The 27,745-nt window shown below is 45.1% G+C and overlaps 1 protein-coding gene across 8 annotated transcripts; it reads left to right on the top strand.

The window, feature by feature from the left end:
* Window positions 1-1,383: 1,383 nt before the first annotated feature.
* Window positions 1,384-25,977, top strand: Strada (STE20 related adaptor alpha). Of its 8 annotated transcripts, XM_048364995.1 has the most exons (13): window positions 1,384-1,480; window positions 5,915-5,994; window positions 8,842-8,899; window positions 12,090-12,118; window positions 17,647-17,749; window positions 18,265-18,386; window positions 20,560-20,668; window positions 21,052-21,175; window positions 21,737-21,908; window positions 22,447-22,551; window positions 24,526-24,767; window positions 25,044-25,086; window positions 25,194-25,977. In XM_048364995.1, exons 2-13 carry the CDS (start codon window positions 5,959-5,961, stop codon window positions 25,344-25,346), a joined length of 1,296 nt encoding a protein of 431 aa, XP_048220952.1. In that variant the 5' UTR covers window positions 1,384-1,480; window positions 5,915-5,958; the 3' UTR covers window positions 25,347-25,977. The 8 variants fall into 8 exon arrangements, with proteins under 8 accessions (XP_048220952.1, XP_048220948.1, XP_048220944.1 ...); XM_048364993.1 differs by lacking the exon at window positions 12,090-12,118 and having other exon boundaries at window positions 1,432-1,480; XM_048364994.1 differs by lacking the exon at window positions 12,090-12,118 and having other exon boundaries at window positions 1,433-1,480; window positions 5,915-5,970.
* The last annotated feature ends 1,768 nt before the right edge of the window (window positions 25,978-27,745 follow it).

Genomic DNA, 27,745 nt, shown 5'->3' with positions numbered 1-27,745 from the left:
TGTTCTAACTTGCCTGGATTGTTGGGTGGAAGGAGCTGTTGAGGAAAACTAAAGGTACAATGAAAACCTTGAAACAACAGAATCTGAGCCAAAGAGTTGTCAGAGTGGATAATCCTCTAGTTAGCTTAACCTCTGGCTGATTTACAGGTTTTAGCATCTTGTTAAAAAATGCTTTACGGGGCTGGGAATATGGCCTTGTGGGTTGAGTGCTTGCCTCGTATACATGAAGCCCTAGGTTCGATTCTTCAGCACCACATATATAGAAAAGCCCAGAAGTGGTGCTGTAGCTCAAGTTGGCAGAGTGCTAACCTTTAGCAAAAGGAAGCCAGGGATGGTGCTCAGGCCCTGAGTCCAAGCCCCAGGACTGGCCCAAAAAAGAAAAATACTTTAGCTCCTGCCCTACTATATACCCGACAGATTCAAAGTATTTCCATATTTAAGTGTTGCTTTGTAATGCACACAAGAAGTTTGGCAACTTTGCAAGCATTCTCAATTCCAAAGACAGTTGAACTGTTAGGATTTTTACTGCGCTCTCTGCTAAAATCAACCTAGCTTTGTCAGTTTACCAAGTTTGCTGCTGAAGGCATCTTATTTTGGTGACGAGAAAATATGAGGGCAGTATTGTGGAATGTTAAAGCAGTAGGTAAGATCAGTGATGGGAATAAAATCAAATGAGATCAAGTGCAGACCAACTTATAGCAGCCTCGTTTGATCAGCCCCTATTTGGATGTAGCTGAACTTCTTCCCCATCTTGGAAGCTAGAGCAGTAGAAATCTGTGTTGAAGTCGGAGCTGGAGAAAACGGCATTTTTTTACTGGGTGATAAATCCCCTTTTGGGACTTTCAACTCATGCAAGTGGAGTAAGTCACAAAAAACTACTACAAAGTCACCATAGGGCTACGCAGGAGGATGGAGGATCACAAATTTGAGCCCAGCAGAGACTATATAGAGAAGAAAAACGTCCTAAATGCCGCCAGATCTGCAGAGTGGTGTGCCTTTAATCTCGACCTTTCGTGACTGAGGGGTTTTGTTGGGTTTGGGGTACCCTGGGTGCCTGGGGTTTGACCCGGGCCTTGGGCCTGTTAGGTATGCCCTCTATCACTTGAGCTCGGCCCTGGACCCTTTATCAAAATCACTCGGGAATTCCCTTTCTTCGGAGGGAATGGAGGCGCCGGGGCGCTTTTCAACCCTGTGGGCCACACCAGTGACTGGGAATCAGCATCAGCAACGCTGAAACCGACCACAAGAGCAGAACACACTCCACGGCGCCAATATCAGACCTAAGGCCTGCTCGGGTTCTGCGCCTGCGCAGACGCAGCTTCATCCTTGGGGTGGGGTCCGCTGGTGGGCGGGGTCCCTCCACTGCGCATGTCACGCTGCGTACGTCCCTCCCAGCAACCGGCCTGGCGGCGGCGCGGCCACAAAAGTGAGGAGGCGGAGCCAAGACGGGGTCGGTACTGCTCGCTAACTCCTGCACCAGGTACCGGGTGTCCGGGCCGCCGGCTGCGCTGCCCGGCTCAGTCCCTTCCGCCCTGTCGCCGTTTCCATCTCCTCAGGGACGGGCCTTCGCGGCCAGCCCGACTCATCCTCGCCCTGCTCGGGCCCTCTGTAACTCGCGTCCCGGTTTCCCGCGATGAGGGGTTGCAGCCGCGGAGGTCAGGCTTGGTTTGGGCCTGGCCGGGAGACGCCGGAGCAGAGTCGCTGGCCGGAGCTCGCTTTCCCACGTCCTCCCGGGGCTTCCCGTTGGGGAGCCTAGGGCCGGGTGTCATCTTGTCCAGCTCCAGCAAAGTAGCAACAGACCCCGGTGCCGATCTCAGCCGCCCTTGCCCACTGCCCTCACCCTTATGGGCGCCGCTAGACAGGCAGCGTGTCCCCCCACCCCACCCCAACCAAGACCCCCTTCAATCGCCCCAAAGCAGAAGCTTCTAGAAATATCATGAGCACTCATGCACTTGTCTCTGAAGATATGTCTGAATTCCTCCAGTAGATAACAGGAATTTTCTGCTTGGTTTGGCTTGGTTTTGGGGTTTTTTGTTCGTTGGTGAATTGGTGCTTGGAAGGGAGAGGAGACAGACAGACCTGCTGTGTCCCAGTTTTTACAGGAGGTTCATTCTTTTCACTATTAAAGATTTACTCTTTTGCTTTTTTTTTTTTTTTGTACTGGTCGTGGTGCTTGAACTCGGGGCCTGAGCACTGTCCCTGGCTTCTTTTTGCTCAAGGCTAGCACTGTACCACTTGAGCCACAGCGCCACTTCTGGCTTTTTCTGTGTATGTGGTGCTAGGGAATCGAACCCAGGGCTTCATGCATGCCAGGCAAGCACTCCACGGCTAACCACGATCCTCAGATCTCAGCTTCCTCCGTCGGTTACAGGCGTAAGATGTCACCGGCGCCCTGCCAGCTTTATGCTTTACCTTTTATACATTTCCTCAATTAAAGAAGTTTCTTGGGGCTGGGAATATGGCCTAATGGCAAGAGTGCTTGACTCGTATACATGAAGCCCTGGGTTCGACTCTCCGGCACCACATATATAGAAAACCGCCAGAAGTGGCGCTGTGGCTCAAGGGTTAGAGTGCTAGCCTTGAGCAAAAAGAAGCCAGGGACAGTGCTCAGGCCCTGAGTCCAAGGCCCAGGACTGGCAAAAAACAAACAAACAAAAAACAAAAACACACAAACAAGAAGTTTCTTCCTATCCCTAGTTGACTGAGAGAGGTGTTTTTTTTGGGGGGGTTCTTTTTTTGGGGGGTGGGGTGGAGGTGGGGAACAGGGGAGGCAATTGAGACAAAGATTATTTAGCCCATGTTGCCCTTTAATTTATGATCTTCCTGCCTGGCTCTCCAAGTACAGACATTGTCATGCCTGGTACGGAGTTGGATTTTGTCAGGTGCCTTTGTCTCTATCTTTAGAAATGGTCATATTTTTTTCCCTGTTTACTTAACAAAGATAAAATTAATTGATTTTTTTTCAATACTGGGGCTTGAATCTAAGTCCTAAAACTAGATAGGGGGAGGTGCTTTACCACTTGATCCATGCCCCCAACTCCCCTAGGTTTTTTGTTTGTTTGTTTGTTTGTTTTTTGCCAGTCCTGGGACTTGCACTCAGGGTCTAGGCACTGTCCCAGAGCTTCATTTGCTGAGGGCTAGCACTCTATCACTTGAGCCACAGTGCCACTTCTGGCTTTTCCTGTTTTGTACTGAGGAGTCGAACCCAGGGCTGGGCATGCTAGGCAAGCAGTCTACCACTAAGCCACATTCCCAGGCCTCCCCTTGGTTTAACATCTTTTTTGCCTGATTTGGCTTCAAACAGATCCTCCTATCTGCCTGTCTTCTAGCTGGCTGTCCACTTATATTTAACTTTTCTGTTAGCTTTTCCTAATATTCTATTTGGTAAATCACTTGGAGCATATTATTAAACTTAGTTTATCACTAGCCTCTAACAATGCTAAAGCTAAGAATATTATATGTGACATATACAAAAGATTTCTCCACTTTATTGTAGCCTACCTACTTATTCCCCCAGCCAGTATATTTGTTGCATTATTGATTTATAACTGTCTTCTTTTCTTTCGCTATCAAGTTCAGGAAACCACTTTCAGTGCAGAATTCTCATGTTATTCAGGGTAATTCGAGTCCTTGCTCCTGGGCCATGGTGACTCATATTTGGCTCAGAATGAGCCATTTTCGTTAAAGCATGGTTATTTCACATTAACAGTACCTAGGAAATGAAGCAAGAAGCAAGTAAAGCAATTATTAACTCTAGGGGGAAAATGAGGTATGCAAGACAGACAAAACTGAGCTGAGGGCAAGAGTAGTTATAGTGTATGGGAGGCTACCTGGATTACATTTGATTTCAGAGCCGGGGGCATTGTCCTCCACTTGCCTTAGCTGTCAACCATATTTGCATGATCTTAGTAATGTAAATATGAATGATTGATTTAACCAAATATGTCAGAACAAGATGAGGAGAAAGTAGGGTAGGAAAGTGATGTGGAAATTTAGTCTTCATTTACTATGGTCAACAAATGTCTAAGATTAATTAGTCATAGCCATATATACATTATTCAAAATGTAATTTGTGTGTGTACATGTGTGTATATGTGTGTGTGCCTTGAACTCAGGGCCTGGGCAGTGTCCCTGAACTTTTTTGCTCAAGAATAGTGCTCTACCACTTGAGCCACAGCTCCACTTCTGGCTTTTTTGGTAGTTAACTGAAGGTAAGAGGCTCACTGGTTTTCCTGCCTGAGCTGTCTTCAAATCCGGATCCTGGGCTGGGGATATGGCCTAGTGGCAAGAGTGCTTGCCTCATATACATGAAGCCCTGGGTTCGATTCCCCAGCACCACATATAAAGAAAAATGGCCAGAAGTGGCCCTGTGGCTCAAGTGGCAGAGTGCTAGCCTTGAGCAAAAAGAAGCCAGGGACAGTGCTCAGCCCCTGAGTCCAAGGCCCAGGACTGGCAAAAAAAAAAAAAAAAAGAGAGAGAACTTTAAAAAAAAACAAAAAAACAAATCGGGATCCTGTGATGTCAGCTTCCAGAGTAGTTAGGATTACAGGTGTGAGCCACCAGTGCCTGGCTAGCAAGTTTCTTTTTGTTGTTGTTGTTGTTTGTTTTGTTTTTGTTTAGAAGCCATAATGTATCTAGAAGAAATGAATTGCTTCTGGGAAGAGCTCAGTCAGGCATTTATTGGATCAAGAGAAATTTTTAACTTAATTTAAAGACAGCCAGAAAACCAGGCATAGTGGCACATATCAATAATCCCAGTACTTGGGAGGCTGAGGCAAGAGTATTGAAAGCTTGAGCTGGACACCAGTGGCTCATTCCTATAATCCTAGCAACTCAAGAGACTGAGATCTGAGGATTGCAATTTGAAGTAAGCCCAAGCAGAAAAATCCCTGAGAGACTGTTACCTGCAGTTAACTACTCAAAAACTGGAAGTGGAGCTGTGGTTCTAAGTGGTAGAGCCCTCCCCTTGAGCAAAAAGAGGTCAGGGACAGCCCCCAGGTCCTAGATTCAAGCCCTATGACTGACCAAAAAAAAAAACAAAAAACAAAACTGTTTGAAACCAGTCTGGGTTACATAGCAAAACATAGCATACAAAAACCAAAAGAATTAGGAATATGAGGAAGAGTAGGAGAAAAAGTAGAAGAAATAACAAACTTCTTCTTTCCCTTTTTCCTGCCTCACTCTGCGTTGTCTCCTCCTCCTCCTCCTCCTCATCCTCCTCCTCCTCCTCCTCCTCCTCCTCCTCCTCCTCCTCCTCCTCCTCCTCCTCCTCCTCCTCCCTCCTCCCTCCTCCCTCCTCCCTCCTCCCTCCTCCCTCCTCCTCCTTCTACCTCCTCCTCCTCCTCCTTCTGATAGAATCTTGCTAGGTAGCCCAGGCTGGTCTTGAACTTGCAACCCTCCTACCTCAGCAGGGCTTATAGGTTCATGCCACCAAGCCCAACTCCAAACTGCTCATATAGAAATACCAGAATTTCAGCATATATTTGATCTTGGCCAAAGTATATCTAAATTTATTATCACTCAAAGTTTCTCTGAAAAACTGGGTGCTGGTGGCTCACGCTTATAATCCTAGCTACTCAGGAGGCTGAGATCTGAGGATCGCAGGTTCAGATGCAGCTGGGACAGGAAAGTCTGTGAGACTCATCTCCAGTTAACAACCAGGAAACTGGAAGTGGAGCTGTGGCTTAAAGTGCTAGTCTTGAGTAAAAAGTGCTCAGTGACAGCACCCAGGCCCTAAGTTCAAGCCCCAGCACCACCAACAAAAGACGTTTCCCTCAACAAACATTTAGAATCTAGTCTTTTATAGGTCTAGTGTGGTGCTTTGAATGATGGATCCATAATATTTTTTTTAATCAAGAGCTATTTCTATAAAAGGAGATTTAACTAACTTAACCTGTTTCTATTTTCCTTTTAGGTTTAAGTTTTTGACATTGAAGTAGGTCTACACATTAGGAACTCATGTCTTTTCTTGTAAGTAAACCAGAGCGAATTAGGGTGAGTGTTTTCATTCTCCTGGCTTTACTATTTTCTTTTCTAAAAAGTAAAATGTTTGCATAGATGTTGTAGTTTTTTTGAAAATGTGATACTCAGAATGAAGTAGAAATGAGGGATTAAGGAAGTAAGACATGTATTGTAACCTCTACTCCTGAGAAAAGAGCGTGCAGGCAGAGGCTGACTTGAGACCCAGAATGCACCACACATTAGTCTGGTGGAAAGAAACGAGGGCTTATTTTATAAATGAATGTCAGTTGTGCATTAAATGAATTGGCTCTATTCAATGTGGATTTATAGCTGCCAGTGGTCTCCCCATTTCCTATTTTTGATTGAGTTAAATGCTTTAAAATCTGTATCAAATTGTAATGCAAATCAAATGTAATCATTAGTATTAGTTGAAGAGTTTTAAAAATTAAATCTGAAATCATTTTTTGTGTGTAAAACTTCTAGTCAAAATGACTGTAAGAACAAATATTGGACTTAGCATCTTAGCTCTCATGGTTTCACAAAATAGTATATTTTTTATTATTAAGTACTTAGTTCTTAACCACAGTAGTAATTATTAGTATTTTTAAAATTTTACTTATTTATTTTGCTGGTACTAAGGTTTGGACTCAGGGCCTGGCACTTGCTTGCTTGGCTAGTGTTCTATGACATGAGCTACACATCCAGCCTTATTTTAACAGCATATAACTACTACGACTGGGCACCAGTGGCTCACACCTGCAATCCTGGCTACTCAGGAGGCTGAGATCTGAGGATTGTGTTTCAGAGCCAGCCCCAACGGGAAAGTCCATGAGTCTGGGCAGAAAAGTCCCCTTGAGACCCTTATTTCCAAAACTGGAAGTGGTTCAAAGTGGTAGAGTGCTAGCCTTGAGTGAAAGAGCTCAGGGACATAGCCCAGGCCCTGAGTTCAAGCCCCACGATTGACCAAAAAAAAGTACTATGAAACAAGAATTATAGTAGGAATTCTATTTTATGATATAGTGCATATTAAGCTTTTACATTTTTTAAAATTTAGGGTATTATGGGGGGTAGAGGGCATTGTTGTTGTTTTGCCAGTCCTGGAGCTTGAACTCAGGGTCTGAGCACTGTCCCTGGTTTCTTTTTGCTCAGGGCTAGCACTCTACCACTTAAGCCATAGTACTCCTTCCAGCTTTTTCTGTTTATATGGTGCTGAGGAATCGAACCCAAGGCTTCATACAAACTAGGCAAGAACTCTACTGCTAAGCCACATTCCCAGCCCTCTGTTTTATTTTATATATTTATATATATGTATGTTAAGTGGTAGAGCCCTAGCCTCAAGTACCCAGGCCTTGAGTTCAAGCCCCATGATTCCCCCTCCCAAAAAAAGTTAAAATGAAAGAAAAGATGACATTTATCAGGAAGCATTGTACTCACAACCTGACTTATGGAATTGTACCCCTCAATATAACTACTTAGTAATAATACAACTATTATATATATATGTATATATACATTTTTTTATTTTTTTTTATTTTTTGCCAGTCCTGGGCCTTGGACTCAGGTCCTGAGCACTGTCCCTGGCTTCTTTTTGCTCAAGGCTAGCACTCTGCCACTTGAGCCACAGCGCCCCTTCTGGCCATTTTCTATATATGTGGTGCTGAGGAATCGAACCCTGGGCCTGGGCTTCATGTATACAAAGCAAATGCTCTTGCCACTAGGCCATATTACCAGCCTGTTTTGTTTTGTTTTGTTTTGTTTTTGCCAGTCTTGGGGCTTAGACTCAGGGTCTGAGCACTGTCCCTGGCTTCTTTTACTCAAGACTAACACTCTACTTCTCCAGTCATAGCACCACATCTGGCTTTTTCTGTTTATGCGATGCTGAGGAATCAAACCCGGCTTTGTGCTTGCTAGGCAAACACTCTACTGCTAAACCATATTCCCATTCCAATAATTTTTAAGTTTTAAAAAAAAGAAAAATGTTATAGAAAGGGACAATGATTTTATAATTCCAATTGAGAACCCATAGTCAACATTTTTTAGAATGTTCCTTTTTCTTATGTTTATAACTACATGAACAATTTATTTCATAAAGAGTAAACTACGGTGTTAAGACGAGAAAACGAATCTCTTCTTAGCCTGAACTCTGCTCAGCAGAAAGAGTGCCTCTATGCCAAACTTTAACACTGGTCCTTAAGTGAAATATAATCCTGATTCCATTGCTTTTAAATATGAGCTACTCTCTTGTTTTAACCTAGCCTAAGGCAGGTGAAACCAAACCACTGATAAGTATAGTAGAAATCTAATACTCATTTGAACTAGGCTGGTAAACTGAACCAGAGCTTGATCTGCCAATTTTAGTCCTTGTGAACTTGGTAGAAAATGTAAGCACTGATGTTTTTAGAAACGCTTTATGGATAAAAAAAATTCAGCTTTCTATGTTTTTATAGACTAATGGAAACTGCTGTTTAATACCTACTTTATTGTGTTTTGAATTTCAGTAATATCAAATTGGCATTAATGATCCAAGATATCTGTAACAGATAGCTATGGAAGGGGAGGATGGAACCAAAGCTATTTTAATATGCAGGGAAATAGGAAAGCTTTCTTCATTATTAAGGTCAGACCATATATTTCTCCTCTAGCAGATTTAAATCCTTTTGCCTAAGGTTAGGTAAAAAGGAATAGAGAAAGGAATTGATCTATTGTTTTTAGCTGATTTCAAACTTCCTTACAAAATTTTAATATAGGAATACATTATAACTGTACTGCATGATTCTGTTTTTCTGTAGTCATAGTTTTGTCTTGTCTGCCTAAAGGCTGATAGCTAATTCATTATTGCTTGGAAGAATTACTAATTCTCTTTGGGGTTTTCCTCTTTAGCGGTGGGTCTCGGAAAAGTTCATTGTTGAGGGCTTAAGAGATTTGGAACTATTTGGAGGTAAGTACAATATGACTGTCAGCCATCATTCAGGACAAATATCAGTCTTTCTCTGTTGACTACATCAATTTATAAAAATTGGCAATTTAAAGAGCAAGTAGAAACTGCTCTTGCTCCTGTTAGGGTTGAATTCTTTTTCAATCCATAGTTCCCCAACCATTTGTAGAATCTAGCAGGTGTCTGTGGCCTGTCTTGATTTTCAGAAAGCCAGTGCACTGCTTACTTACAGGCACATGCATTTCTTCTAAATATTTGTCCAGTTGAAATGCATATTGTTAAAGGGGAAAAACTAAGGGTTGAAAAAATCTCTGCCTTTAAAGATTGTTTTTTAAAATCCTAATAGGTCAAGACAAAAGTAGCAGTATTATACAAGTTCTGTTTTTATTGATCCATCTAGTTGACTTACTTTTCCATGGTAACAATTTGAAACTTAAGAGAGCTGAGGGGGTGGGAAAAATTTATCAGGGAAAAACATACTAATGTCTTGTTGTTAAATCTAAATGTCCACTTCAGAAGTAAAGTTGATTTGCAACTGGGCTTAAAAGGCCTACATATAGCCAGGTGCTGGTGGCTCATGCCTGTAACCCTAGCTACTCAGGAGGCTGAGATCTGAGGATTGTGGTTTGAAGCCAGCCCAGGCATGAAATCTCCAATCAACTGCCAGAAAACCGAGAGTAGTGCTGTGGCTCAAAGTGATAGAGTGCTAGACTTGAGCAAAAAAGCTCAGGGACAGTGCCAAGGCCTTGGCTTCAAGCCTCACAACTGACCAAAAAAAAAAAACACCAAAAAAAAGGGGGCCTAGACATTCCTTTTTGATAGTTTTCAATGAGACGTTTATGGAATGATGATTTGTTTTTCTTTTATGTTTGAACTCAGGGCCTTGTGCCTGCTAGAAAGGCCTTCTACCACTTGATTTAGAACAAAGAAAATCCTTTCTATAAAGATTATATTAGGAGAGGAACACAAAAGTGCAATATCTATGTGCATCTGATCATATAAAATAATATTTAATGAAATGAACTCCAGGAAATGGAAACAAAGTTATAGTAGTCAGGAGGCTGAGATCTGGGAATTGAGGTTCAAGGCCAGCCTCGAATCCAAAGACAGATCCAAAAGACTCTTATTGCCAGTTAGCCAGCAAAAAAAAAACCAAAACAGAAATGGAAGTGTGGCTCAAGTGGTAGAGCACCAACCTTAAGCAAAATAATTAATCAAGAGTGGAAAGCCCTGAATTCAACCCCCCCCCCAAAAATATATGTATGCCTAAGATCCCTATTCTTTGGGTCTGAATATCATGATAGTCTTAGGATCCTTGAGTGTATCCGTTGGTCCATAGTATCCTCAAACGTAATTCAAGTTCTAAATGTGTTAGTTACTAGGTGATATCTATTGGTTTATTTTCCCTAATGCACCTCTAAAAAATGTGGAGTGGTAGCATTTATGAACTGTGTGAAGACATTATGTTTTAGACAAATGAAAAATTAGAAAAAAATGAGTTCTTATTTTCTCAGTTGCAACAAATATTAGTTTCACAGTAAAGATGAACTGAACAACAACAAAAAAGCTGTTCAGATTCTCATTTTCCCCATTTTTCATGGGATTAAGATAGCTTGAGGGCTGGGGATATAGCCTAGTGGCAAGAGTGCCTGCCTTGGATACACGAGGCCCTAGGTTCGATTCCCCAGCACCACATATACAGAAAACGGCCAGAAGCGGCGCTGTGGCTCAAGTGGCAGAGTGCTAGCCTTGAGCGGGAAGAAGCCAGGGACAGTGCTCAGGCCCTGAGTCCAAGGCCCAGGACTGGCCAAAAAAAAAAAAAAAAAAAAAAAGATAGCTTGAAAGTAAGTACTGGCGTTAATGAAAATTGATTTGCAAGTACAATTTACATTTAATTCATTGCACATATTTCGGTAAATATGAATTGAATGGAGGATTTTATATTTAGTATCTTAACTGTAGGATCTTGGCTATGTTTTGTTAGTGTCCTACTCTTATCTAAGGAGGGTTAACAAAAAGGTGACTGTATTGTTAAAGTTTGGCAAAGTCTGTATTACCAAGTTTTATACAAATTGGAATTTAGTTTCTATTCGGAAATAGATTTTCTTTAATCTGTTCACCTGACTTCTTAACTTTAGACTGTCTTAAGCAACTACTTCTGCTGTTTGTTTACCAAAATACTAATGTCTAAGGGGGAAAATTCCTATTTTGATAAAATAAAGCTGATTTACTCTGCAATTGATCTCCTGTAGCAATATAGCTGAGTACTGTAATAGAGCTTTTTCCTTGGTGAATAGACTTACACCTCTGATTTTTGTATTGGTATTTCTTAGATATGTACAATTTCTCCAGTGCTTTATAATTCACAATCTTTGTTATTTAGAGCATGCTAGGCAAGCCCTCTACTCTTGAACCATCTCTCGAGCTTCCAGTGTATGAGTTTTTAATCAGTTTTACAAAATGAGGGAAATAAAAACATGAGATTTGTGTGATAAATGAACAGAAATTTCTATCAGTTATACGATTTGTTCATCTTTGCTGTAAGTATCTGAATACTAAAACTACTTGTTCATTTGCATTCAGAATAGGAAGTATCTGACTTTGGAGAAACAAATTAAGCAATGATTCCTTATATATAAAGTGTTTTTTGCCTTCAAGGCAAAACACTTCCTGGGAAATCACCAACTGTCTCTGTGAGTTTAAAATGAATTTTAGGGGCTTGGGATTGTAGCTCAGTAGTGGATTGCTTACCTAGCATGTATTTGATTCCCAACACAGAAACAGGGGTGGAAGGGGAGAGGAATGGAAGATGAATTTTTGTTCACAAAGTATAAGACTGAATCTGGCCTATTCAAAACTCCATTGTGTGTTGTGCAAATGTTAAGTAAATGTATGTGCAGATCTGCAATTGCTTCATACCCAGTAAGGAAGCCCCATAGAGTAGAAGCCTGGGCTTCCTGCTTAAAACCCCACCTAGCTGCAGTGTTTTCACTGTAGGTCTGTGTGTGTGTGTGTGTGTGTGTGTGTGTGTGTGTGTGTGTGTGTGTGTTTATGTGTAGCACTGCAGGCACTACTGTAGCGACTCAAGTGATTTCTATTAATAAATGTAGTCTGAAGTGTAATAATTACTGTTGTGAATGTGGGTGTATCTTCTGTTAAACAAAAATGCCAACAATCGATCTCTCTACTCCAGAGCAGCCTCCGGGTGACACTCGGAGAAAAGTAAGTGACTGTAGGCTCTCGCACTGTGGCTGTTGCATGGAAATGACTTCTTGTGGAAGTGTGTGTTTTGTTGCCATATCCTTTTATGTTTCTGCTTCTCTGCCACTGAGCTTTATTTGTGGTAGAATTCTGTTACAGGTGGGAATTCAGGTTTCACCCTGGAAAGACTGCTGGGTAGTTTTAAAAGCCAAAAAAAAAAAAAAGTTTCTGGTGCATTTGAACTCTCTTCTGGGGCTGAAGGTCTCATTCTCTTCCCAGTCCTTCTAATTACCCATTATACTTTCTCACCAGTCTGAAATGCAATTACCTTTTAGTGGCTGGTATTTCCAGTGTTTCTCTCTTTAGTCTATTAGTAATACATTTCAGTCCACAGAGATAATATGTACCTCAAGAAGTACAAAACAAAGCTGGGTGTGGTGATAGACACCTGTAATCCCAGCATGTGGGAGGTAGAGGCAGGAAGATCACAAGTTCCAGGAGACCCTGTCTCAAAAGCAAATAAATGAAATAAGATTGCCCTTGGGAGGCTGAGGCAAAGTGATTATAAACTCAAGTCCAGCCTGGGCTACATAACTGGATCCTGTCTCAAATACCCACACACCTCCCAGAAAGCACAAAACAGAACATTTACATTTTCCATGGCCAAACACTCTTAAGACTCTCTCTGCTTCCTTCCTCCTCTTCTGGTTTATGTTACCTAAGTAAATAGCACCAGATGTACCCGGTATGCCAAGCTATTTTGGAAGCCGTGAACCAGTGTCTTATATAGAGAGAGGATAAGAAGATCTAAGTAGAACTCCCTGTGTTGGGATTATAGACACCCGTGCCATTCACAGGCAGCCCTAGACAAGCAAAAGGGGATGATGCCTATTAGGAATTTTTCCTTAAATAAAGACTTGACTGCTTGTGTCCTCTGTTGGTCAGGATTATCTCTTTATGGCAACAAATGTTTTTCATTCAAAGAGACCAAATACTTTTCCTATAGGATCATGTAGATTTTTTTGCAGAGTATAGTGCCAATTGTATATAATTTTCATACCATCACACTTGTTGATGTTGTACCAAAAACTATCCTGTGTGAAACCTGTGGAAAGTTGAATGTCTTTATCCAGTAGCATTTCATGTATATTGTCTTTGTATGCTTCATTGTATTTTATTTTAAACTCTTTTTTTACAAATTTATCATTTTTTGTTATTTCTGGATTTTTCAAATGCTTCAGAATGAATAAAATGCTTTTCATGGCATGGGAAACTAACAAAAGACTTTGATAGAATTAGTTTCTTTCCCTGAGAAATTTGATATTATACATGATACAATAACATCATACCATGCTGTGTTTAAAGAAGATGGGCTAAGCCAGGCACTGATGGCTCAGACCTGAGGATTGTGGTTTGAAGCCAGCCAAGGCAAAAAAGTCTGTGAGACTATCTCCAATGAACCAGCAAAAAAAGCAAGCTGGAAATGGAGATGTGGCTGGAATGGTAGACGTCAGCCTTGACCGATAAAGCCAAAGGCGAGCATGAGGCCCTGAGTTAAATCCCCAGTATTGGCACAGAAACAACAACAACAAAAAATCTGAAACAGAATAATAAACTAATCTCCTGTTCCTGTGTCAGTATCAAACCAGACCTCTACCTTTCACAATGATGCCTTTGTTTCCTAGCCCATTTGTTTTCCTTCCTAAGTCATAGTTGTCCCTCTGACCCTTATCACAGCCACAAAGTCTAAAGCCTCTGTTTTAGGATTACTTTTAGTGAGTTGGTGACAGAGTGATAGAATAGCCACAGTAACCAGTAGACTAGCCCATAGTCCATCCTGGCCCACATTGTCTAGGAGTCCATTTTCCCAATTACCCAAAGAATTTTATTTTCTAAATAATTTTCCTCCCTCTCTTCCTCCCTCTCTCCCCTCTGTCTCTGTTGCTCTGTCTCTTTCTCTCTCTCTGATAGTACTGGGATTTGAAATCATGGCTTCTCACTTGGTAGGCAGGTTCTCTACTTCTGAGCCATGCCTCCAGCACTTTTTTGGTCAGACATGGGGCTTGAACTCAAGGCATGGGCGCTGTCCCTGAGCTCTTTTGCTTGAAGTTAGCACTCTAGTTCTTTGAGCCTGAGTGCCACTTCCTATTTCCTGGTGGTTCATTGGAGATAAGAGTCTCCTAGACTTTCTTTTCTAGGCTGGCTATGAACCATGATCCTCAGCTCTCAGCCTCCTGAGAAACTAGGATTATAGGCGTGAGCCACTGCCACCTGGCTGTACAAGTCATTTTGTAGATGGAATCTTCCTGCAAGGGAGGAACCTGGCTTGTGATCCATCGGGCCTGCAAGATGGGAATTATACCACTGAACAGAGACCCAAGAGGTTAGAGGGACTAGCCCAGGGTCACAGAGCAAATGATAGGCCTAATTCACTGTCTGTCTCCGTATGGCCCGTAAGTCTATGTCTGCATTTCACTATATGTTTTACTTGAATCAGCCTTTCCAAAATTGAACAGGTTTCCTTACCATGGGACCTGCCCAGGCCTTTGATATGGGCGGTGCCTGTGAGTCCCCCACAGCAGAGAGCCACCAGCACTTCCTGACTTAGAAAAGCATCAGTGCTGGGACCAGTGCTGCCTGGGGCCTGCTTTGGAGAAGTCACGCACTAAACACAACTCAGTAGGAAATAGACCGAAGATAGGAAAAAACCCCACATAGCCAATCCATCTATGAAAAGGTGGTCACCTTCATTAATAATCAGGGAAACATAGATCAAGCCCATAGTGAGATAAGCAAAAATTAAGAAATCTGAAAATACTAGGTTGGGGAAAAGGGATTGACAAAAAGTCACATAGTTGCCTGTGGAAGTAATTGAGCTGGTGATTGTTTTGATAAACAGTATGGCATGATCTCATAAAATTGGTTGTGTACTTTGTAGCAATTCCACCCACTCCTAGTTAGATATGTTAGGCAGGAGATATATTCAAAGATGTTTATAATAGCACAGCTCACTGTAAGCAGAAATGGAAAATAATCACCAAGCCCCATCAGTATTAGACTGGATAAACTGAGGTATGTTCAGGAGAGGAATATTATACAGCAGTAAGCAGTGGGAATTTTACAGCTAAATACAACATGGCTAAATCTTAGAATAGAAGATGAAGATGATAGATGAAATTAGCAACGGAGTTTGCTAATAAGGCTCAGTTTTGCTTAGCGAGGCTCCTGTGAATATCACTACAAGTGGTGAAGACGCAGAGCCCCATGAGTCTTTGCCCCCTTTAGACATTGCCAACTGTTTTGAAACTAGATGCAGTTAAAATATCAACAAAGGAGTATTAATTTCCTTGGGTCTTGTCTGTGCTGTGTGCTGATGTTTTGGACGTGGGCAAGTCATTTGATTTCCTTTGCCCTGTGTACACTTCACAGAGCTTTGGGGGAGATGCAATGTGTATGACCCCTGGAAAGCAGTGTCTTCAGATGGCAGAAAGGGATTATGGCTCTGCAGAACCACATTGCTGATAGCTGTTGGGATACCTCCTTGTCAGCATACTGTTAGCTCATATCCTTCTGGCTGCTGTTAGGCCAGGAGCCCTTCGGCCATTCATAAAGATGTCTTCTGACTAGAGGCCATGTTTGTGCATGTAGCAGATGACATATGAGCTGGCTAGCCTTAGGTTTTTCCATTTTCATGAGCCGAGGATGGAAAAGTAAAAGAAATACAGTCTCTGAATCCTACACATAAATTCAGATCTAGAAGAAGGAAACCAAGCTCATTCAGCTGAAAGAACACCCAGTGTGTTTTGCTTTCAACCCTCAACCATGGTTGGCTACCTTTCTTCAGGACCTCAAAGGCCAGAGATGTCACATCCGCAACCTTTTAAATGACTGGGCTCTAGTTTCATTCACAAGGATGAGCCAACAGGTCGGTCACCTCTGCCACCAGGGAGATGACTGAGAACTGTGGCTCTGGACTTGGCCTACAGCTTAAGGCACTGATGTTCTAGGTTTACTTGGAAAACACAGGGGAGGCCTGGACTGGGGTACTGGTTTATTACAGAGGGGATTTGTGGCACAAGATTTAGCACTTGGCCTTTGAGGACCTCATAGTCATGACCTTAAAAATGGGATCTTAATGGGAGAAGGGATAGAAGGGGTGACATTGATCAGGATAGATTATATACGTGTGTGGAAATGCCACCGTGAAACCCTCAACGCTAAACAAAAGATTCAGAACCCTCTATCTTTCTGTCCCTTTTTCTTTTTTTCTAAACATGGTGTCCTCCAGACATCATTTCCCCAATTAAGAATTTCATAAGGTGGGCTGGGGATATGGCCTAGTGGCAAGAGTGCCTGCCTCATATACATGAGGCCCTGGGTTCGATTCCCCAGCACCACATATACAGAAAATGGCCAGAAGTGGCGCTGTGGCTCAAGTGGCAGAGTGCTAGCCTTGAGCGGGAAGAAGCCAGGGACAGTGCTCAGGCCCTGAGTCCAAGGCCCAGGACTGGCCAAAAAAAAAAAAAAAAAGAATTTCATAAGGGCTGGGAATATGGCCTAGTGGCAAGAGTGCTTGCCTTGTATACATGAAGCCCTGGGTTCGATTCCTCAGCACCACATATATAAAAAAGGCCAGAAGTGGGCTGGGGATATAGCCTAGTGGCAAGAGTGCCTGCCTCGGATACACGAGGCCCTAGGTTCGATTCCCCAGCACCACATATACAGAAAACGGCCAGAAGCGGCGCTGTGGCTCAAGTGGCAGAGTGCTAGCCTTGAGCGGGAAGAAGCCAGGGACAGTGCTCAGGCCCTGAGTCCAAGGCCCAGGACTGGCCAAAAAAAAAAAAAAAAAAAAAAAAAAAAGGCCAGAAGTGGCGCTGTGGCTCAAGTGGCAGAGTGCTAGCCTTGAGCAAAAAGAAGCCAGGGACAGTGCTCAGGCCCTGAGTCCAAGCCCCAGGACTGGCCAAAAAAAAAAAAAAAAAAAAAAAAAGAATTTCATAAGTTTAACCAAGTGTAATCCTAGCTACTTAGGAGGCTGAGATCGGGAAGAGGATCAGAGGATTGTATTTGCAAACCAGCCCAGGCAGGAAAGTCCATGAGACTCTTTTTATCTCCAATTAACCACCAGGAAACCAGAAGTGGTATTGTGGTTTAAAGTGGTAGAGCACTGGCCTCGAGCAAAAAGAAGCCAGGGACAGCACCCCAGCCCCTGAGTTCAAGAGCCACGATCAACAACAAAAAAGAATTTCATAAGTCTTAATGGTCAAGTCTATTGTTAGAAAGGACAAGCAGGCTAGCAGTAGGCTAGAATAGGGCCTTGTCATCCCCCCACAATTTGTAGCTATCATCAATATCTCCTTGCTCTCACATAAATGCTGATTCCCATATTGAACCTGTGACATTTAATTTTCCATGGATAGAGCGGGCCTTATTTCTTTATTACATAGTAAGGATGTATAGATTTGTCTTGATATCATTCTTAATTACCACCTCCACCCCACTCCTGTCCCACCCCAAGTTTTCTTGGTTAACCTATTTTTCTTTTCCTTTAGACCAATGAGGCAAGCTCAGAGTCCATAGCATCCTTCTCTAAACAAGAGATCATGAGTAGCTTTCTGCCTGAGGGGGACTGTTACGAACTTCTCACCATTATAGGTAATGTTCAGAGACCACCATTGCTTTCCTGCTCCAGGGGACCATTGTAGCTTTCTCAGCTACTTAGTAGGATCTCCAGTGACAAAACTGGCTCTCGGGGTCGTCTTTGGGCTGGCTTTGAACTGTAACCCTCAGATCCCAGCCTACTGAGTTGCTAGAATTATAGACATAAGTCCACTGGCACCCGGCTGAGAGATTTTTTTTTTCTTCTGATTTTCTCTTTGGGGCTGGCATATCTAGTTCCGTGGGCATAGTCTGTTAGAATAGTTGGCCCGGGAGAAGCCCACAGAAGAAAAGCAAAGATGTATCCAGAGGAACAGTAGTAAAAATGTAACTATAATGTTCTGCTGCAGTCAAGTCACTTTTCCTTTGAAGACAATATGGGGTTGGAGATGTGGTTTGTGGTTGAGTTCCAGCCAATGAGCAAACAATCAGATACTGAGTTTGAATCCCAGTCTTGAACAACAACAAAAAAGACAATAGAAACCTTTGTAACTGTTGTTCTCTTCTTTTAGGCAAAGGATTTGAGGACCTGATGACTGTGAATTTAGCTAGGTACAAACCAACGGGAGAGTATGTGACAGTCCGGAGGATTAACCTGGAGGCTTGTTCCAATGAGATGGTGACATTTCTGCAGGTACTCTCGCCCCAGTCCTCTGAACAATTCCTGGCAGGAACCAAAAATGGTTCCGATATCATGGAAGCTTTTGATAGGAGGCCCTTGGCATTTAGCACTGAGGAGAGAGCATTGGTGCTGCACAGCATAGTTTATACTCCATTCTTCTTCACTTAGTCATTTAGTATTCAGAGAGGCTCAGTACCCTACACCGCAGAGAGTGGGTCTTTTGTTAAACTGAAAGAGCCTAAAGGTCAAGGATCCACCAGACTCCCTGTGGCTGATGCTACTTGGATTAGAACCAGGTTCCGTGTGTATTCGGCACAGTTGCTTATGGCCTCTGCCCCTTCTTCATCTGCATTGGTTTCCTGAACAGATGCTTATCTGGTGGTGCTGTAGTTCCAGTTCACCTGTTTCGAGTAGAGTGAATTATTTTATTTTAAATCAATTATTGAGACAACTACCGTTATCTGTTTTTCAGTGGAACTGGGATTTGAACCCAGAACCTTGTGTACAGTTGCTAGGAAGGTGCTCTACTACTTGAGTCATATCTCTAGCCCCAGTTTGGAGTAGTTTGGTAGGACTGAGGATGGAGCAGAAGATCAATCCCAGCTTAATTATTTGAAGAAAAAATACATCTGAGTTTGTTCTGGATCATGTTAGACTACATAATTTTTGGAATTTTATTTTCTGAAGCAGCAGGCAGAAAGAATAGCCCACTGGTTTAGCTCATAGCCCAGAATCATGGAATTTCTGGGTTCTTTTATCTTTTTTTTTCTTTTTTTACATTTTCTATAGCTACTTCTGAGAAAGGAATCCCTCAATCTGAGGCTGCTGGAAAAATGCCTAATATTTAGTAGCTTTTTTTTTTTTTTTGTACTTCCTTTGCTTCTATCAACTTTTTTTTTTTCTCCAGTCCTGGAGCTTGGACTCAGGGCCTGAGCACTGTCCCTGGCTTCTTTTTGCTCAAGGCTAGCACTTTACCTCTTGAGCCACAGAGCCATTTCTGGCCTTTTCTGTATATGTGGTACAGAGGAATCGAACCCAGGGCTTCATGCACTCCACCACTAGACCATATTCCCAGCCCTCAACTATTATTTTTTGTGTAATAGGAAAATAGCTTTTTTCAAGTGATATTTTCTATTTATTTGTTGTCAAAGTAATTTACAGAAGGTAGAAAAATAGTTTTTGAGTTTGTTAAAACCCACATTTTTTATTATCATCACTTAGTTTTACAAAGTGATTTCATTTTAACATGTCCATATATGTGTATACAATGTACCTGATCAGACTCACCCCTTCGGTTATTCTCTCTCATCCGCTACAACCCTTTCTAAGTGATTACCCCCTTTTTCTTTGCTTTTGAGGTAGTCTCACTATGTAACTCAGGTTAGCCTTGAACTGTTGATGCTCCTGCCTTAGTCTCCCGAGTGCTGGGATTGTTTTCTTACATAAAGAGTAGTCCTGGGGGCTGGGAATGTAGCTTAGTGGTAGAATGCTTGCGTACCATGCATGAAGCACTGGGTTTGATTCCTCATCACATAAACAGAAAAGGCTAGAAATGGCACTGTGGCTCAAGTGATAGAGTGCTAGCCTTGAGCAAAAAGAAGCCAGCGACAGTGCTCAGGCCCCCAGTCCAAGCCACAGCAAAAAAAAAAAAAAAAAGAAGAGTACCTTGGCCTTTGAAATTGAGCTAACCCTGTAGTTTCCTGGGTCTGTCTACTCAACAGTTTAATGAGGTGGCTCTGCACTGCACTGACAGCAGTTTGTCTGGGGAGGGATTGTTCTCTAAGGCTCTTGGGGTTGGCTGGCAGAGTCACCAGCAGTCTAAGTGGACAAAGCAGACTGGCTCCCCTAAAGGGAAGCAGGGCCTAGTTTCTTCTCTACTGGCAGCACCTACTTAGGCTGCCCTCAGGCTGTCAGGCATCATTCTTTTTTTTTTTTGGCCAGTCCTGGGCCTTGAACTCAGAGCCTGAGCACTGTCCCTGGCTTCTTTTTGCTCAAGGCTAGCACTCTGCCACTTGAGCCACAGCGCCGCTTCTGGCCGTTTTCTATATATGTGGTGCTAGGAATCGAACCCAGGGCTTCATGTATACAAGGCAAGCACTCTTGCCACTAGGCCATATTCCCAGCCCCTCAGGCATCATTCTTTAGTGCCCTGTGATTCTGACCTCAGCTTTTCCATTGCTTTCAGGGGGAGCTGCATGTCTGTAAACTCTTCAACCATCCCAATATCGTGCCCTATCGAGCCACCTTTATCGCAGACAATGAGCTGTGGGTTGTCACGTCATTCATGGCATATGGTAAGTGGGAAGATGTTCCTGGTAGAGGAGCTTGTCACAGCCATGTTAGCAGATTGCTTATCTGTTGTTTTCTTTCCTTTTTGGGGTGTGTGTGTGTGTGTGTGTGTGTGTGTGTGTGTACATGTGCACTTGCACCCAGTACTTGGCCACTGTCTCTGAGCTTTTTCACTCAAGACAGGGCACTCTACCACTTGAGCCACAGCTCCAGTTTTTTAGTAGTTAATTGGAGAGAAGAGCCTCACAGACTTTTCTGCTGGAGCTGGCCTCAAAACGTGATCCTTAGATCTCAGCCTCCGGAGTAGCTAGGATTCCAGAAGTGAACCACCAGCGCCTGGCTTTATGTGCGGTTTTCTTCCTTTTGCCCTTTGTTTCCTTTCCTTCAGGTTCTGCAAAGGATCTCATCGGGACACATTTCATGGATGGCATGAACGAACTGGCCATTGCTTACATTCTGCAGGGGGTACTAAAAGCCTTGGATTACATCCATCACATGGGCTTTGTGCACAGGTACATTCTTAGGTGACTTTACCTTTTATTAGTAAGAGCAGCAGGTGCCCTCCACATAGTTGAAGGTTGATTGGAATTATTGAAGCTAGAGTTTAAAATCCAGATCTGCCCAGGTTCCAGTAGCTCACACTTATAATAACCCTAGCTACTCAGTAAGCTGAAATCTGGAGAACTGTGGTTCAAAGCCAGTCTGGGCAGAAAAGTTGGTGAGACTCCATCTTCAAAATAATCAGCCAAAAGGAGGGCTAAAGGTATGGCACAAGTAGAAGAGCACCAACCAAGCAAGCCAACCAAATGGGAGGCCCTGAGTTGAAACCCCAGTACCACACACACACACACACACAAAAGTAGGGTTTGGATTTTGACCTCGCCATAGCCCATCCATGCTGAAACCACTGACATTCTCTTCACTGAGTATTTGGTCCTGAGTGCAGTATATTTTGCTATGAATAACATGCATATGTTCATGTATCATGCACCCTGGATAGAGCCGACCAGGTGTGGAGGCGCGCAGCCTGAGGGGCTCCTGCCGCCTATGACGCCCTTCTGGACTCCCTGCAGGAGCGTCAAGGCCAGCCACATCCTGGTCTCCGTGGACGGGAAGGTCTACCTTTCCGGCTTACGCAGCAACCTCAGCATGATCAGCCACGGGCAGCGGCAGCGCGTGGTCCACGATTTCCCCAAGTATAGTATCAAGGTTCTGCCGTGGCTCAGCCCCGAAGTGCTCCAGCAGGTCTGTTCCCTGGGGCCGAAGCACCCCCATCTCCCACCACCTCACAAAACCCTCAGGAGAGGGGTGTTCCCTACTTCTGAGTAGATAAGACGGTCCTTCAGGGAGGGGTTCTTGTCAGCCAGGGGTTCCTGGGCACCCACTTGGTGTGGGGCATTATCAGCCCACTAGGGATAGAAATGGCTTTTCACCCACTGGATTCTCCAGCGGTGCTGGACACCATTTCTAGTCCCTTCGAGGAGTCTTCTCCCGCTATGATTAGTGAGCATTCTGGAAATACTGGGTGCTGTCTAGCTCTCGTGCTGAGTCAGAGCACCAGCCCCAGGCATACCTTCCTGTTTGTTAAATAGCAGTTCCAAACATTGGCTCCTTGTCACATAGCTGCTGATCCTCAGGAGAATGGCAAGGGGACTTGTCTCAGCTGGGCATGACCGTGGGGCAGGCATCCTTTTCCCCCTTGTTCCTTGTTCCACCCTTCTTTTCTACACAGAGACCGGCGTGGCAAATGGAGTCACCCATGGCTTGTTTTCTCCTCACTTAGAACCTTCAGGGTTACGATGCCAAGTCTGACATCTACAGTGTGGGCATCACAGCCTGTGAACTCGCCAATGGCCACGTTCCTTTCAAGGACATGCCTGCCACCCAGGTAAGCCCGCAGCCCAGTGGCTCCCTTCCCGCCTGCTTGCCTTCCACATGTGTTTTCTGGTACTGCCACACTTGGGGACAATAGCTATGAGACAAAAAGTTTTAGCAGGGCTGGGGATATGGCCTAGTGGCAAGAGCACTAGCCTCGTATACATGAAGCCCTGGGTTTGATTCCCCAGCACCACATATACAGAAAACGGCCAGAAGCGGCGCTGTGGCTCAGGTGGCAGAGTGCTAGCCTTGAGCAAAAAGAAGCCAGAGACAGTGCTCAGGCCCTGAGTCCAAGGCCCAGGACTGGCAAAAAAAAAAAAAAAAAAGTTTTAGCAAAGGATATATTTTTCTATAAAGGGTTAAAGTAGGGAGAAATGGAAAAAATAACAAACAACATTTCCTGCTCCCCCATACAGAAAATGGGACTCCCCACACCAGCCTTTTCCTCAAGCACTGACCCTGCCGGCCCAGTGGAGGATGTGTGTAATTCCTCTCTGTGTGACAAATGCTGTGGCCATAACTCAACCCAGGACGGGGTAGCAGGGTGGTAGGAACAACATTATGGGTGGAGGCCCACAAGGCATGTGTCAATGTACAGCTTGCAAATCAGGACAACCATTTTTATACATTGATCGACTATTTCCTGTCTTCTTACCTGGCTAAGATTGCCTAGAAAGTCAGTTTTCAGATCAGAGTTTTGTGCTGGCCGGCACCCTTGGAACCATTCTTTATTTCCCCCCTGTACTGGAGTTGGAAATCATGACCTGGGTGCTGTCCCTTAGCTTTTTGTTCAAGGCTGACACTCTACCACTGGAGCCACAGCTCTACTTCCGGCTTTTTGCTAGTTAATTGCAGGTAAGAGTGTCATGGGAGACTTCCTGCCCAGCCTGCCTTTGAACCTCAATTCTCCGATCTCAGCTTCCTGAGAAGCTGCAATTACAGACGTGAGCCACAGATACCTTGCTTCAGGGCAGACGGGAGCCACCAGAGCCCAAGGCTGGAACTTCCTTTATGCAAATGCTGTGTCTCTTTCCATCCCTGCCTGCACACACCTGCCCTTTGGCGCCCCTTTGACCCCTCTTTGTCCTAGACATAGCCCAGTCTGTCCTTGGGTGGACAGACCCAGAGAAGAGGCTGAATCAGGGCCCCTCACATTCAGGAAGCAGAGTTGGATTATCTGGCAAAATGATGGACTGAATTTTTTTTTTTTTTTGGCCAGTCCTGGGGCTTGAACTCAGGGCCTGAGCACTGTCCTGGCTTTGTTTTGCTCAATGCTAGCACTGCCAACTTGAGCCACAACACCCACTTCTGGCTTTTTCTGTGTATGTGGTACTGAGGAATGGAACCTAGGACTTCATGTATACAAGGCAAGCACTCTTGCCAGTAGGCCATATTCCCAGCTCCTGATGGACTGAATTTTAAGTGCCACGCGGTTTCATTACAGTCAGACACACACTAGCAGAGGTGTAGGGAGATTTCCCGGTTTCTGCCTTGGTCAGTGCTTTAGGTTCATAAGCACAGCCATGCCAGGAACGGAGCCTGAGAGCGTTGGAACTAGCTGCCCAGTGCGGGTCTGCTAGTGGGCAGACTGTGCCTGTGTGTCCCGAGGCAGTGACAAGCCCGGATGGGACACCGCGGGTGTGCCTTGTACACCCCAGGGCACCACCTGGGCCCCCTAGATTGGGACTGGGCTTAAAGGGTGGCAACTTGGCTGCTGCTCCCACCTTAGCGTGAGGGCTGTGGAGCTAAAAGAAATCCAAAGCCTTGTAACTGAGGAGAGGAAACAGCCCTTCCTTCCAGCCACGGAAAAGGGGTGCTTCCTCACCGCCCCCCCCCTCTCCCTCTCCCCATGCTCCCAAGCCTGTAGCCAGCACCCCTTCAGAAAAGTCACCTTGACTTCCCTTCCATGTTGGATGCTTTTGTAGAGGAGGAGGAGTGTGTTTGGAGGACACTCCCCGGCTCAGGCCTGGCCCTGTCCCTGCAGATGCTCCTGGAGAAGCTGAATGGCACGGTGCCCTGCTTGCTGGACACCAGCACCATCCCTGCCGAGGAGCTGACCATGAGCCCCTCACGCTCCGCGAACAGCCCCGGCCTGGGCGAGAGCCTGGCCTCCAGCACCTCCCGCCCCTCCAATGGCGACTCGCCTTTCCACCCCTACCACCGGACCTTTTCCCCTCACTTCCACCACTTTGTGGAGCAGTGCCTTCAACGAAACCCCGACTCAAGGTATCCACAGGGCCCCGGGGAGGGGAGTGGAGGAGAGAGAGAAGAGGGGAGTCTGGAGTTGGGCCAGGATTTGAGAGGATGGTACTGCTAAAGCTCAGAAAGGTTTGATGGCTGGGGGCATGACAGGAGACATCAACTTCTCGCTTTATGGCTCTGGCTATGAAATTCTGGTGAGCTGAGGAAAGAAATAGAGGGGTGCTGGAAGGAAAGGCGTGAGCCGCAGGGCGCGGAAAGCCAGGCCCAGGCATTATGTGCCTCTCTCACCTTTCTTTCCAGGCCCAGTGCCAGTGCCCTCCTGAGCCACTCCTTCTTCAAGCAGGTACAGTCCAGTCCCCTGTGGTGCTAGCTGTGGGGTTCCCGCTCTTGTCCTGCCCCCTTGGTATCCTGGTCCCTGAGCGGCCCCCCCCAACTGCTTCTCTTCCCCAGATCAAGCGGCGTGCCTCGGAGGCCTTGCCCGAGTTACTTCGTCCAGTCACCCCCATCACCAATTTTGAAAGCAGCCAGTCTCGGGATCAGAATGAAATCTTTGGCCTGGTGACCAGCCTGGAAGAGCTGGAGGTGGACGACTGGGAATTCTGAGCATTGGTAGACCATGCTCTAGGCCCCGGCCCTTCCTGAGGGCTCGGTGCAGACTGGGTAGAAAGGAATTCTGCCAGTCAGAGCAACGTGCTGGCTCATTGGAGGGACATTCCAGAAGAGACCGCTCCACGGCTTTAAGATCAGGAATGGTGGAAGGCTTCCAGCTCAGGGGACCTCAGAAGGAAGAGATGCTACTTAGGCCCCGAGGCTGAAGTCCAAGTCCTGGGTTTGACACAGGGACCAAAGGAACCGTCACCTCCTCTCCCCACTTGTTCTGCTGCCACTCTTTCCCTCTCCCCAATTCTACAGGCCAATTCTATAGTGATGAGGCAAGTTAGCAGGAACCTGCCTCCTTTGCCTTCAGGTCTCGCTAATAATTGAAGGGCAGGGTAATTCTGTCATCTTAAACACCAGCTTAAAAGCTGGGGCAGATCTTCCTTTCCCTCTTATCTCTCAGACTCTGACACCTGAACTCCTCCGGTAGCTCATCTGTTTAGTTTATTCCTTTCCCCAGAATCCATCTTAGCCCTTCTGCCCGCTGCCTTGGTGCCATACTGTCATGCCTTGCCTGAGGGCCTAAGTACCTGTGTGTATCCGTCTTGTCCAAACAAATAAAAGTTTTCAAAGACTAGTGGGAAGTGGCGTCAGTGTGTGTCATGCTTCCTTGTGTTTGCGCTTCTGCGGAATGGCCAGCCAGGCCCCCGCTGCCCTGGGACCTGCCTCCAGAGTGGTGTTTGAGGTTTCCTGTGTAGCCCAGCCTGTCTTCACCTTCAGTCCTTGCCTCGGCCTGCAAGGGCTGGGATTATAAGCATGAACCGCTATGTCTGGCTCCATACATTTCTTTCAAAACCCTTAATAGTCCCTTACTTAACTAAAATGTAATGACTTGTAGTAAATCTTTCCTGGTGTCACCAAATCACTTGAAGCTGGAATGGGCTAGGTGCTGGACAGGAGGTCACTGCACAGCAGAACCACTTTAGGGTCATTAGAGCTTCGGCCTTCAGCAGGAAAGGGTGGCAGGATTTGTCCCATAACAGGACTTGCAGAGTGTCCTTACAGTCCTTCAAACCTGTCATCCTGCTGGTAGCCAGTGAGGTAGGAGCAAGGGACCCATCTTAACCGGGACTTCTCGGGCATGCCTAGCCCCAGCCCAGCCTCTTTTTTGTTGTTGGCTTGGGGTTTGAACTCTGCCTGGGCACTGTCCCAGACTGAGCTCTTTTGTTCCAGGCCACAGCACTATATCCACTACTAATTGGAGATAAGAGTCTTGGGCTTCCTGTGTGAGCTGGCTTTGACTCAAGATCCCCAGATCTCAGCGTTCTAAGTAGCTAGGATTACAGGCGTGAGCCACCTGTGTGTGTGCCCCAGCCCAGCGTCTCTCTGCCTACTGTTGACATCCCCCACTTCCAGGGCCCTTCTCCAGCCTCCAATGCTTCATTAAGGAACCCGACCCCTACCACTCACTCACGGACTTTAGGCTGCTTAGAACATCATTTTCCACTTCCTGAGAAAGTTTAACACCTATTTAAAAAGTAAATAAAAGAATCTGTTAAGAAGTGGGGAAAGGATAGGTCCTATTTAGCCCCTATACAGTTCTTTTTGTTTGTTTGAGCTTTAAATTGTTCTCTTTTTTTGCAGTGTGTGTGTGTGTGTGTGTGTGTGTGTGTGTGTGTGTGTGTGTGAATAGCTTGGTATATTGCTCAGGCTGGTCTTGAACTGTTGGATCCTAGGCTAAATGGATTTTCCTCTGACAGCCTCCTGATCAGGAGCTAGGATAATATATATGCCCTTGCATATCTCTCTCTCTCTCTCTCTCTCTCTCCCTCCCTCCCTCCCTCCCTCCTTAATTTTGGTTGTGGGGCAAGGCCTGGGTCCCTGAGCTCTTTTTGCTCAAGGCTAGAGCTCTACTACTTTGAGCCACAGTGCCACTTCCAGTCTTCTGGTGGTTAATTGAAGATAAGAGCCTCACTGGGCTGACTTTGAACCCTGCTCCTCAGCTTTCAGCCTCGTGAGTAGTGAGCATTGCAGGCCTGAGCCACCAGCACCCAGTGCCCTGCATCTTTTCAACAGACACTGCAGTAGCCATTTGTGAGCGGATGAATGGCTCCCTATGTTGCACCGGCTTAGGGAATTTGAAATTCTCTACCTTCAGAGTGTTGGGATTCAAGATGTGCACCGCCAAGCTTGGCTCCATTTTCTCTCCTGCCTTCTTCCAGTCCACCCAACCTCAGCACCCTTACTGCTTACTCTGGTAGCTTTCTGAAGCTCAGCCCATCTGTGGTTCCAGCTGGACAATGGACCCCAGGGCCTGCCGCCGGCCAGTGCCCAATGGGCCTAGGGCCTGCTCCTGGTGTCCCCGAGAGTGTCACCTTTCTTGCATCAACCATCTCCTTGGGGAA

This window comes from Perognathus longimembris, chromosome 17 (genome assembly GCF_023159225.1).
Source record: "Perognathus longimembris pacificus isolate PPM17 chromosome 17, ASM2315922v1, whole genome shotgun sequence".
Classification (NCBI taxonomy): Eukaryota; Metazoa; Chordata; class Mammalia; order Rodentia; family Heteromyidae; genus Perognathus; species Perognathus longimembris.
Note: the sequence above shows the minus strand (reverse complement) of the source record. Positions and strands in the feature narration are given on the sequence as shown.

What these genes read in the sequence shown, in the direction of transcription:
- Strada (XM_048364995.1), top strand. Translation starts at nt 5,959, where the DNA reads ATGTCTTTTCTTGTAAGTAAACCAGAGCGAATTAGG. An exon ending in CGGGTGACACTCGGAGAAAA is followed by an intron (nt 12,119 to 17,646) that starts GTAAGTGACTGT and finishes CTTTTCCTTTAG; the next exon opens with ACCAATGAGGCAAGCTCAGA. An exon ending in GCCCCGAAGTGCTCCAGCAG is followed by an intron (nt 21,909 to 22,446) that starts GTCTGTTCCCTG and finishes CTCCTCACTTAG; the next exon opens with AACCTTCAGGGTTACGATGC.